General features: G+C 42.4%; 1 protein-coding gene across 2 annotated transcripts in view; it reads right to left on the reverse strand.

Moving 5' to 3' along the window:
* Positions 1–1,364: 1,364 nt before the first annotated feature.
* CDC42 (cell division cycle 42) overlaps positions 1,365–13,367 on the reverse strand; it is a 29,551-nt gene continuing 17,548 nt past the window's right edge. Inside the window, exons 3-6 of one of the 2 annotated variants that reach the window (XM_054849435.1) lie at positions 11,469–11,541; positions 8,926–9,035; positions 8,618–8,815; positions 1,365–2,777 (exon numbers count right to left, since the gene is read on the reverse strand). In XM_054849435.1, coding sequence (XP_054705410.1) covers positions 2,688–2,777; positions 8,618–8,815; positions 8,926–9,035; positions 11,469–11,541 — 471 coding nt within the window. In that variant the 3' untranslated portion in view covers positions 1,365–2,687. Of the gene's footprint in view, positions 2,778–3,423; positions 4,298–8,617; positions 8,816–8,925; positions 9,036–11,468; positions 11,542–13,367 lie in introns of those variants that run through there. The other variant, XM_054849437.1, reaches the window with a different exon arrangement.

A 13,367-nucleotide genomic window follows, 5' to 3' on the forward strand; every position in this document is an offset into this window, starting at 1 on the left:
AAGAGCATGGTGCTATCAGCCCACAAGCTAAGCTGTTTGAGCTTGTCTAACCAAATCCAGCATCTCCTCCTCTCTCTGGACTGGGACAGCTATGTCCTTAGCAGATTCATGGAGCTGTCAGACTTTTGCAAAGCTAATGCAACACAGAGGAAGGAAGCAGCACTGCTCCGTGAAAAGGATGTTTTTCCATCATCCAGTGCCTTCAGGATTCCCTCCAGAGCCAAATTTAACCTCATGGCACCAATTTAACAGAAAATTTTTTTTGCTTAGCCAAACGGGCCTACATTAAAGGACTGGCACAGGTCACTGCTGGAAAACATATGAAGAGAGACCAGATAGCTATAGGCAACCCGCATGTAAGGATGCATCCAAGACAGAAAAAGCTTGACAGGGTAACCCTGCTACTTAAGGCAGAAGTCCTAAAGGGTTCTCCCTCCACTTCAGAGGCAGTTTCCTGCCTGATCTCATGCAGACAATCCCTTGGTCACCAGTCTTGCTGCTGGCTTTAGACATATGAATTAGGTTTAGCTACTGGAAGGTGCAGAAGCCTATTTTGGTCTGCTCTAAGCACATGGAGCAGCCACCAACGCTCAACTGTCACCAAGCATTACAAGTACCAGCAGTACTTTCAACTGGGAGAACCAGACCTACAGCCAAGCCTCCTGACAGAGGACAGCAATTAAAAACTGAACTGCAAAGTTGAACAGCAGCACTAATCACCACAAAAAGTGAAAACCCACACATTTTACACTAAGCTTTTAGATTACAGTACCCACAAGTCAGCTTCTTAAAATAAGTGACCTTTAATGAGGCTCTTTGGAATGTGTTTTAATAAAGAATACAAATTACACATCAACAGTGTAAGACCTCACCATTTCTTTGGAGAATTAACAAAAAAGTGTAATAAATCCTGTGTGGTTTTGGGAGGGAGACAGGCATGTGATGTCATTTGTCCCTTTAGGGTTTTTGCTATCTGCCCATGAACAGGGAGCAATGGGAAGCTTCCACAAAGATTGGCTTCTTGACAGAAGAGGTACAAAAGCCCAATAACCCCCAAAAGCCAACTTTTAATATTTGGGAACATGCACAACGACGAGTATTCCTTTCGTTAAGAACCACCATGCCCCTCTCTTCAGAGCTGGGGATGATGGCGAGGACATAGCATCAAAGATTAGAGCAATCTTGACAGAGCTGAGGCCAGCAGCGGAGATGAGGGAAGACATGAACTGACAGGATTAAGCATTAAGGAAGGACCCAAACTAACTTGCAAGTTGGGGAGTGGGGATCACAAGGAATAAAAGCGATATTTACAAGTCCTTTGCACTCAAGAGAAAGACAAGGGAAATAACTACCCTCAGGCAGGCTTGTGAAGATACTTTGTTTAATACATCTGAAAAGAATGCATATACAAAGAACTTAGACATGAAAAAGCATTGGTTCAACACTAATGAGTCTACAAGAAATCGGAATTTTGGAAGATGGAGAAGATTCCCTAAGTCTTAAAAAACTTTGAATTTGCAAGCCAAAATATATTTTTGGTAAAATCCCTACGACACTGCAGTCAGTCTATGTAAAGACCCTGCACACAATCCTCAGCAGGCTGGAGCCCATCTTACAGGTTCAAGGTTACTTACAAGCAAACTGCAGAAAACAGGGATTCCCTTAACTGGTCCCTATATGGTGCCACACTAAACACTAGAAACCCCTCCCTGCAGTTCCTTCCTACTGACACAGGTCTACCTTTCCACCCTCCAAGCCATCCAGTAAGAGATGCACCACCAGGGCCAGCTCCAAAACTCGTCTTAACATACACCAGATCCTTTCAGAGTGTTCAAACAGCAGTGTAAACGCTGGTCATTGTAAGCGTTTCTCTAATAATTAAGGACTGGCAGAAGATGGGTTTGTTAAAAGCCAACTGAATCAGTTGGGCATGCTTAAAAAGGTGCAGTTATTTCTTCATCACAGGACAAAAGCTTATGATGTCAAAGATTAAGGAAGAGACTGGCAAGCTAGTTTCAAGCCTGATGGTGCATCCAGAGAGAAATATTCTCCTATTCCTAAGGCTTCATAACTTAGAGGATGGGGTAGAAATTTATGACCTGCACAATGGAAAGCCAAGGGAAGAGATACAAGGCAACTTCAGAGGAGATGCAGATACATTTTCTACACTCCTCCTTAGAGGAGCACCAACTTGGGACATTTTACTTTCCTGTATTTGTCTTCAGTACGAAAGTCTGCTCACACCCAGGCTGCTGGCTGGCTGCAGAACAGCCCTAGAAGTTCTTAGAACCAGAACCAAGTCTTGCCAGACTAGCGTAAGGGACAAGGCTTCAGTAAAACAGCCTAGAATTAGTCTGTTACAGAAAAAGTCATCACAAGCATGCCTGGATTTTAAACCAAAAAAAATTAGAAACAGTAAACAAAATAAAAAAACTAGTACTGATCAGTGTTTTCTGATAATACATAATTACTCAAAATTAACTAGTTTAACTGAATTGAGGGGGCACTGGGGAATAAACACTAACATTCTCATCTCACACAGGGATCGTGTGGGGGAGATGGGAGTGCAGGGCATTTGTCATTATTGCGAAAACAAATTTTAAAATTTGTATCTTTAGTTTGATTTAAACATTGCTTTTAGTATGACATCAAACACCAGCTTTGCAGAAGGGGCTCTGGAGGGACGTTCATAGCAGCACACACCTGCGAGTCTTCTTCGGCTCCGGAGGCTCCAGGGCAGCCAATATCGCTTCGTCAAATACATTCTTTAGGCCTTTCTGAAAAGGGGCAAAGAGAGAAAGGGGCAATCTCATTTTTGAGTTCACACAAACAAAACCACAGAAAGCCAAGTGGAAGGCAAATCCCTCTAACAACAAATCAAGGTTTGCCATCTACCACTCCCAGAGTCTCCTTTGCTCAGCTAGGCTCTGTCCAAGCCACGTTGCTGTGGTTAGCAGTTCCTCAGCACAGCATCTGATTTTTCTGAACAGGAACACGAATCCTTTGACACCAGACCAGTATACTTCACAAGAAGCAAAACACATGTACCAAAGTCATTTCCTTAAGGCAATTTTTATGATTAATTGGCTACTAGCACACCTCACATGCTAATGACAAAGCAGAAAGTGTTGCATTCAAATGGAAGAGCTCGAACTGGAGCACGCCAGGTACAGCAGTGCAGACACCCGTGTGTCAGGAGAGAAGAGACAAGGCAAGCATGCAATGATAAATCAGTCCGGTACACGCTCTGGTCAGGCTTCTGGCCCCAAACACCCGACGGTTAGAAGCAGCCAGGTGGAGCCCAGAAGCTGTGCATGGTATCAGAGAAGTCAAGAAGGGAGGAGTACGAAGCGGGTACTGTATGCTGCGTTAAGTGTTAAGTGAAGCCAGGAAGTGCAAATCAGAATAAAGCTTCATCAGTCATTTATACAAACAACTGCAATTTTTAATTTCAAAATTTAAAGACAAGCTACAATTGATGTTTTCTCCTTAAAACAATAAAAATCAGAAGCATGAGAGTAAGAAGCAGCTTTACATCTTACAGTAACAGGCTTTAAGGATCTATTATCGAAATGAAGAGGTCTACCATGTTAGTGAAAGCAAGAATTTTAACAGTTCATAAAGCAGTAGCAAGTACATCGATATTTCCTTCCCCCCAAGGACTGACAAATACTCCACTACAGCACAGACAGCCAAAGCAATAGCAACAGAAAAACATCTCACTGCACAAAGGAGAACCAGAAAACCCTTCACATTACAGCGTAACTTGCAGATCACTGTTTCATGTACTTTTGTCATGCAAATACAGTTAACAAGAGTCACAAGTAGAAATTGAAAAAACACACATCGCTTCTTCCAGCTGGATTCAGGAAGATCCAACATCACGTCTTATTCGTTTGATCTTTCTTTAATAATGATGTAACCAGATCCTTTCCCCCAACAGCCTGAATTATAAAGCTACCCACATCTGGCAACCCAAGCAGCAGAGAGTTAAGCGAGTCCAGTTCGTGTTCCACGGTCACAATGTTTTACTAAAGATCTTAAGTATTGTTTTCAGTCCAAGAGCTAATACAGAGGTTGCTCTAAGATGGTAAGCAGACACAACAGCTTTCAATCAAGGTGGTTTTATTCTTTTTTTTTTTTTTTTTAACCAGGTTTCTACAGTAGTGGGACAGAGGAAGCAGCAGCAAGAGGGGAAGGAGAAAGTTTAGAATATACAGCACTTCCTTTTGGGCTGAGTTTCCGGAGGCTCGAGGGCAGCTAGGATAGCCTCATCAAACACATTCTTCAGACCTCTCTACAAGACAGAGGGGAGGAGAAAAAACAGCAGCCAGGTTAGAGGATTAGAGAAAAACAAGCAGATACAAAGAGCATTCAGGATAGACCAGGCTGAATTCACAGAGGCAGTAAACAGATTTACTTTGAAAAAAAAAAAAAAAAAAAAAAAAAAAAAAAAAAAAAAAAACAAAGTAGATCCCAGGAGAAAATCTCATTTAGATGACCCAGAAGTCAATGTCAGAGACAGACAGAACATGTGACAGACCGAGTTAGACAAAATGAACACCCAGAAGGGCAGAGGCACAAACACAGCAGCAACTGGCAAGAACACAGGAGCAGGAGGGGCCGCACAAAAGACGGTGGTTTCCACTCAAATGCTGAAGATACACTTAGGGAGTTTACAGGGGAATAAACACAGCAAGAGCAGCTTGCCCCACCACAGGGATCGAAAAGGTCAGGGAAACCTTTTTTAGTCACCCCTGTGGATAAGCAAGCACATCAGATGCACGGACTTACTGCTCCCAACCACCCCAGCAGCAGCTAAGTCCAGAGCAAAGGTTCCCAACAACTCCTCTGCTTTGTGAATTCAGCCCCTGAATAACTGAAGATCCCCAGACAGCTGGGAAAACAGGCTCTGGCATTGAAGCAGTACCTCTCTGGTAAGCCATCGTCACCTTCAGTCTTTTAAGAAGCAATGCAATACCTTACCAGTGCTGCTATTCTGACACTGAGAGCCAGCATGGAAATGGTGCATTTCAGTTATTCAGTTTAGTTACCAAAGCAAATATAACCACTCAAGTCACGGGAAGACAGATATGGTGTTAGGAGTGGAATAACTGAGATCCAACAAGCAGTCACAGAGCTGCGAGGAGTCTGCAGGGATTACACCGGAGCATGAAGCATGCATTGCATTTGCTATAAGCACAACAGGAACACTGCAGTCTGATACCACTCCCACACAACTCTGCCAAGTTACACGTCACACCAGAAGTGAAACCTGGCTCAGTTTATGCTAACTGGACTCGCCTAAATCTACTGTCATGAGTGCAACCTTCAAATTCAGAAGAACTACTTTATCCCAGCTAAAGACAAAGAGAAAACCTTAAATTACTTTCTGTAAACAACTGTAGTCTTTGCAAAATAAAGATTTTTTTAAAATCATTCAAATATAACCGGTTTCTCCCTCACAGGTTAGACTGGATATATCCCTTTTAGAAAGTCTTTAATCTTGTTTTACTGAAGCACATATATGGAAGATCTCTAAGGCAATTCCATCTGGAAGCATTTAAGTCCATCATGTTACATGCAAGATTATACTTGAAAGAACAGAAGTTAAGGAAATTACCATGTACAATCATTCTGTACATCCTCCCCAGCAACTTTTTTTTAACAAGTTGCAACCCCGGCTGACAAAAGAGCTAGAGACTTCAAATAAATAATGCCTATGTGAAGTCTGAGTACTAATTAGATTTTCCTCCTCTGCAAGAATAAGGCTGTAGTATAAACTCAATTATGTACTGTTAGACAGATTAAGAACCCAGGCAGGGCAAGAGTCAAGAAAACACGCTTCCTTAATTCTCCTACTCAGGGACTCTTCATTTGTTTTCCTGTTGCACAGGAGAAATTAATTTGTTCAAGACAACAGAATTTGGGATTTGTTTTGAAGGACCTAGCAAAAAATTGGGATAAGGGAAGAGGAGAAAAAAGACGAGACAGGGACAAAATTGTTGTGAAAATGGAAGTGGGGTGAAAAGCCTGGATGATACAAGAGTAACCACGTAAAGGGAGCTGTGTTTGGTACCACTGCACACAGGCCTCCATATGCTATTAAAGTAACATGGCTCCTGTGCTGCACTGGGAAGAGGTTGAGCTCAGGCTCCCTTTACCCTCTCCACTCATGGACAGTTTAAGACATTTTATAAACCTGACTGCATCAAAACTGCCAACCCAGCATCCAGGGGCGGGGGGGAGGAACTGAATTCACTCTTGTGTTAGGTACTAAACTCGTAAGTGTAACAGAAGCAACAATCACTTTAGTTGTAATCTGTTTCAGTCACCCTTTGTTATCCACTTTTTACAGGTACTGGGTACTATTTTGTAGAGAAGGGTTGAAGACAGACATTGAAAGTGCCTTCATCACAAAAAGGGATTCCACAACCTCAGGAAAGGGGGAATGGAACAACTGCAGTACTGAGCTGTCAGTTCTAACTCAGGGAGAAGATATTCTGTCTTCACAGCCAAGACTCAAACTCAGCCTCTTACTACTCACCTAGTACTTTCAGAACATCAACTCTTCCAGAGAGACAAGCAAATTCTTCCTCCCAGGGAAAAAAAAAAAAAAACCATACATGCTCTGGCTCCATCATTTTATGATTATTGCTACTGTGGTGTCAAAGTAATTTCTAAATTAATTGGGAAAGAAAAAAACACCCTAGACTACTGAGGTGAACTGTGTAGACAGAAGCCAAGGTAAAGAGAGACTGAACTACCCAGTTGAGTCTGGCTTCAGTTGAAATCAGCTCCTACAACATTGCCTTGCAGGTAGGAAAACAACCCTCCGGGCTAGGAAAGCCAGCCGACTGTGTTTAGCAAGCAGCCAGCTAGATCACTGCCAGGAACTTCAAACAACCCTTCACAGATAGCCTGTGTTTTTTTGGCAGCTGTTACTGAAAGACTGAGAAAAAAAGGTGTTGCGGGGGGTCAACAACAAATGAAGGAAGAAGAGTAGAGCAGATGCAAACCGACTCATCTTCCAGGTGAGAAGGCTTCTGAACCCTCCTCCCAGGTTACTCTTGATTCCTAAAACTATCAATGGATACACAAGCACTAGTGCTCTGGAAGAAAGTCAGGCTGAGCTTCCAAGTGCACAAAGCTGTTCTCTGCAACAGATACAGTTTAGTCTATATCCATTCTTTTTATTTCCAGAAACACTGAAACTTCTAATCATATCAACTCGTACTCTGGTAATTCTAAGTGCTTCTGTCCAATGTGAGCAGACTAAACAAGGCAAGTTTAAAGCTACAGAGGAAAGGGTCTCGGTGAGCGATACAGGACAGAAAGTCCTGGTATGTATTTAACCAGCTAGCAGGTTCTACAGCCTAGTTAGCAGCAGCATTCAGGGTGTGTCAGACATCATCTAAAATGGTATTTCAGAACTGAATGGATCTAAGAGAATTACAGCTCAAGCACAAATAACCCTGAGCTTGCATGTAAGGAAGCACAGCCAAGACCACCTTTTGATCAGGGATTCCCAGGATGAACTGCAGCGTGCCTCGCCACACCACCTCCAGTGCCAGCATCCTGCACAATTCCATCAAAAGCCTCATCCTTCTCAGCAAACACTCAGGCAAAGCTTTGTTACAAAGAGTCTCAGGATCCCAAATGGAAGAGCCAACATGCAATCTGAGCAAAAGGTGCAAGATAAGTAGAACTTCAGGCTTCATGAAGTTTAGCTATAAAGCTTTGTGCTCAAGATACTAGAGATGAATGCACAACAAAACTGAAAAGAGTGAGGGACTTGATACTGTGCACCCCTACTTCCATGAACATTGGATAGGGACAAATTCTTTACAGAGCAGCATTATGGAAATGGTTAAAGAGTTGTAGTAAATTCTGCAAGAGTAGGCAGGCACACAAGATTAAGTTCCCAGGGCATCCGAAGTCAAGGCAACAGGCCAGCAAGCCAGACAGTGGTTCCCATCCACCCCACCCTAGTGTTCCTACCTTAAAGGGAAAGGATAATCAGGTTTCCTGGCCTCAAATCACCTATTTTAGTTGGCTTTAGACTCACGTTCGGAAGTTAGTTCACACAATATCATTATGTTTATGTCTGAAGAACTATTTCACTGTTATTTGCTGTTTCAACAGAACTTCCATCTTAAGGCGGACACAGGAAACATAGCTCACCACCAACTGCGCAGGAAGAGAAAGCAGCTTTCACAATACAAAGGCTTCTAGTCTTAGAAGTACCAGAACTGACTTTTCTGACAAGTTTTTTCTTCGCCTGCTCTCTTCAGTAGTGATATGCATTCTGTGTCCTAACCCACTTATTGTCCGTAGCATGCCTTCTAAGTTTTCGATAGCTGTTTTCCTCCAACACAAAAGCAAACACAGCAAGCACATCCTCCTCCATAACCCCTCTACACTACACCTGATCTTTACAGCCTGACTTTCTTTGTACCACTGCCAACTCCTTGTGCCTTAGAACAACAGGACAAAGAGAAACCTACAGTGTCAACAGCAGAAACAGACCTCATACCCTTTCACATTGATATTCAGCTGGTTTTTCCTGTAACTGAAAAAAATGTATAAGCTAAGATGGTCAAAGACCAACCCTCACCTGCGTAAGTGCAGAGCATTCCACGTATTTGACAGCCTTCAGGTCCCGGGCCAGTTTTTCAGCTGTCTCTGGAGTTATGGGCTTCTGCTTGTTCTTGGCAAGTTTCTCAATTGTTGAGGGATCATCTCTAAGATCAATTTGGGTCCCAACAAGCAGGAAAGGAGTCTTTGGACAGTGGTGAGTGATTTCAGGTACCCACTAAAGACAGAGAAGACACAATATTTGTGATATTGCCATTTAAGATAACTCCTGACCTGTTTCCAAAATCACTGCAGCTGCCCCCTTTTTTTAGGCAGAGTTCAACCAACCTTTTCTTTCACATTTTCAAATGAAGAAGGAGACACCACTGAAAAACAGACCAGAAATACATCTGTCTGGGGATAGCTGAGGGGTCGTAATCTATCATAATCTTCCTGACCTGGAAGAACAAAAATTAACACAGTATTAGACCCAGACAATGAAATACTGCCCTTTACAGGTGGTTAGAATGCACATGCCAGCACAATAGCATTATTGTGATTAATCCTGACTGTTAAGCAAACACCCATGCCCTGAACCCAAACATTCAAAGATCCTAGTTTTCAAATACAGAATTCATTTAGTTGCTGTGTAACAATGAGCTACTTAAAGTCACAGGACAGCCGGGAAATCTGATAGGAGTACCCTCTAATAAATGTTTAGATTTAATACCCTCAGACTGCATAACACTTTCCTCAATTATAACAAAAGTTGCAGAACATGGATCTGGTTATAGATGAGGTCTTCTGCCCCTAGGGCACTTCTGCCCCTAGCCCATTCATTAAAAGTATTATGCCACCAAGTTTCATCACCCTGCACTTTGAGGAGGGGCGGGGGAAAAGCAGTTTTGTTCACTAGAACATTCTGATTTATACTCATGAATACTTAGTGAAGTGTCCTCCAAGCAGTAAGAGAATGCTGCTGTTACCGGGGAGTGTGTTCAGGCAGTAAGCGTGCTTCAGAGGAAGCCAGCCTCTTCCCTTTGGATCCCTAAGAGAGCAGGCAGTCCCTGCAGGCCACCACCAGCACTGACCCACAGCCCGACTCTGCCTGAGCTCATTCTTAAAACTTCCTCCTGCTCAATTCAGTAGCACTCTGTTTTTAGAGAGCAAACCTGGCACTAAAGGAGCTGCTGTACTTGCTGGCAAACAAATCAGAAAGACTTGCTCAAAATGCCTCAGATTTCAGCTGATGCTCCCTCACTTATCATACAAGACAGAGACCTCTGAGATCTCAAAGGAGGGTACTCAACACCTGGGACAGCTCAATGGAGGAAGACCTACAGTTTGAAGACAGAGGTCTAAACAGCTTGTTACAGCTCTCATGCTTGGCTGGACACAGGGGAGCTAAGCACTGACCAAAATACATTGTTGTGATTAACAGACTACTCCAAAGAGCTTTGTCTTTGTTTTGAACTTGTACTATGAAGACTTTTTTTTTTTTAATTTGACAGTTAGTAATAGGGGGTTTATCCATTATTAAGTTCTGTAACTTGTGCTGGCTACTATTTAGCAAAAAGCAGGTGACCTTTAAAGAACAAAAAGCCTCCCACTTAGAAGCCCAGCTCTGAAAGGAAAGCCTGATTTTCTACACGTGCGTAGAGTCACCTACATGCACTAAAGCCACTTGGTAAGTTTTCAAGTTTTCAAGTTTTCAGAATTACTCACTGGATTACTGCTCTCATGTTGATAGACAGTACATGGATATTCATATCTACACACGCAACAGTTTCCAGAGGGCTGAACCCAGAGGATGTCAGCAGGAACACAGGCAGAGAAGGACCAAACACAGCTTTTACCCATGCAGCTACCAGACTGCTGTAGTTGAGACCCACGTGAGTACGGTCCCTCCAGCAGCCTACACAGTGTGTGCCAGGAACTCTCCCTAACTCCTTATCCATGAAGTAGGGAGTTTGCAATAACTAACACACAAATCACATTTGGGAAAAGAATGTGAGAGCTAATTGAAGCTATAACGTTTAATTGAAAGCCTAAGATTGTTTTGTTAATCAAATTAGACACAAATGATGCATCTGTAAGATTACAACTGGAAACAGTCAGATTAAGTTCTATCCAGACAATTTTAGATAACAGCTTATCAACTAAGCTCTCTGGAAGGACTCTCTTGAAGGAGAGTTTACAATACCAGGTGCTGCTATACCACTTTGCTATTATTATGGGTTGGGGATGGGGTAACTAGCAGTTGAACCAGTTTCTACCCTTTCTTGCTAAGTTTTCACACATGCAAAGTGATGTGTGTAGCTGTTTAATCACTGTACATTTCTCCAGCCAGAAACTGAGATACAGTCTAATAACAACAAAGAAGCCTACAGATTTATTTTTAATTTTATAAAAGCCCACAGTTAGAGGGCTTATGAAACTCCACACAACATCCTGATTTCATCCATGCTAAGAACACAAACACATGCCACATGCACATTTGGTCAAAAAATATGCTATTTACTAAACAAAAACCACATACAACCCATAAATTTTATTCAATACAATTTTCTCCTTTAATTTTGTTTAAAAACGTAGAAACCCCTTATCCTTCAGGTATCACCTGGATTAGAGGTGAGAGTTTGAAACCTGTCATGTGGTGTCACAAAATAAAACAGCTCTAAAAGTGGAAGGTTTTCTTGTTTTGTTTTGGGTTTGTTTGGTTTTTTGGTTTTTTTTAAATAAACTCAATTTAGCAACTCACCAAAAAGGTTAGGAAAAGAGAATCAAGAAAGATTTTTCCCTTTCATTTAAAAAACTGTATGTCTTCACATTCAACATCATCTGAACTAAATCTTGGGCAGGTACAATAACACAAGCACTTGATTTCTCACCCGCAGTATCAAAGAGGCCTAGGGTGTAAGGCTCTCCTCCAATCATCACTGTTACAGCATAGTTATCAAAAACCTGGAAAGAAAAGAGAAACACATTTAAAAGGATGTGAATAAGCCATCTTTCAAACCATCATCCTACACACCTTGCCAGACCACCTCCGATTTGTACAAGAGTCATCTGCGCAGGATAACAGAAGCCATTAGGCTTACAGTGCTATTACCATTAAGACTGTTAATAGGACAATTCAATTTTGAATAGGGATGCAAGGGCTGTTTCCATGAGGTATCCAGAGCAAAGGCATACTGGGTATACCACTCATATAACAGGGTAGAAGCCACTGAGCAAAACATCTGCAACAGCCCTTGCCTGTAATTGCAAAGAGGCTTCCCACATTGCTACAGAAATTTCAACCTTCACACTTAGTCTGACACAGTAAACATGTCCCCACAAGGACAGAACTGATAAACTTCAGCCTTGCCCTTCAGGACACAGAGCTATGGGACTTCTCACAGGTCTGGAGTCCTCTGAAGTTCATCTTTCTGAACGTCTAGGGAATTCAATACAGAGTCCATCTTTTCAACAGGAATTTATCCTCCATCTTTGGAGGAAGCAATATAGTCAGTCAAAATCAGTCTGTGTCAAATTCACTCTCAATCTAAATGGAGAATCTAGCTCCAGAAGACCAAGTTATACTGTCTCTGTACAGCATCTGGCACAACAGTCCTGTCCTCAAGGGCAGGCCTGCTACACAGGTCAAAAGCTAACACTACCAAAAATGTTTCACCCAGTTACTTGTTTACAACACAACTGAGCACAAGGACCTACCAAAAGCCTTCTTGTCAACACCCACATACTCAGCAATAAGGATACTGTCTGAGGTCAGTATCCTTAATTTCAATAACTGTTTTATCTTCAGAACTGCAATACACAGTATTTCGGAAAGTACCTTTAGCAAAAAATCCTTCCCACTGTAAAAAATCCCCACACCTGTCCCTCCATACTGTGCTGCAAGGTTACTCAGAGACAGCCGAGATCTCCAAGTAAGAACAGGGAAGCTCTGCTTCAACACGAAACTGAGGTTGAGCAGCTCCTGCAGCTGAAGTAAACTGCAATATTAAAGAGGCCAGCAGTCATTGCAAAAACTTTTCATGGAAGTGAGGAGGGAGGGACATGGAGAAATAAGCAGTCACATGCATCTATTAACAGGGCTTTAGTAAGAGCTTAGATCCTTGAAAAAATCCCACTAAAAATTGAGATAAGACCAGCAAGACAGCACTTCAAAGCTGAACTTCCAAGAGTTCAGATCTGTCTCCTTTCCAACTGACTGTTCTCATTAAAGCAATACCTGACACCACACTAATTTTTTCAGCTTTTCACAACTCACAGTGATTGAGAAAGCAGTTATGGCCACAGCATGCTGCATATCCCCAGGAACATCAGCTAGAAGCAGAAGTCCACCTCTCATACTGTTTTGGATTAGCATTCAAGCTTTGAAATTACTGCAAGAGATTTCAACACTCATCTCCATTACCCGCAGCCCAATCCTTTACACATTGCACTGAGTTTGCCTTACTGAACACCCCAGAAAGCATCCACCTACAAATAAGACCTTCAAGCCGGAGGAGGGCAGAAGGCATTTCACAGGGCATATTCGATATGCCACGACTACTACTTCAAGACTCATCCTGACCTGTCCTTTGGAGAACTCATCCATTGCTAGGCACAGAACAAGAAATTTCAATGCTCAACGCTGAAGGTCAGAGCATTTGCTCTTTCAGATGTCAGAAGATGGTTTGCAGCTTAATCCCCTAAAGATAGCCCCTCATTTTCACCCAGTGAACAGCAAGTCAATAATACTACTTGTAGGTGCCCTTTAGGGGGATTAGCATGCATGGTCC

This window comes from Grus americana, chromosome 21, assembly GCF_028858705.1.
Source record: "Grus americana isolate bGruAme1 chromosome 21, bGruAme1.mat, whole genome shotgun sequence".
In the NCBI taxonomy this organism is placed as follows: domain Eukaryota; kingdom Metazoa; phylum Chordata; class Aves; order Gruiformes; family Gruidae; genus Grus; species Grus americana.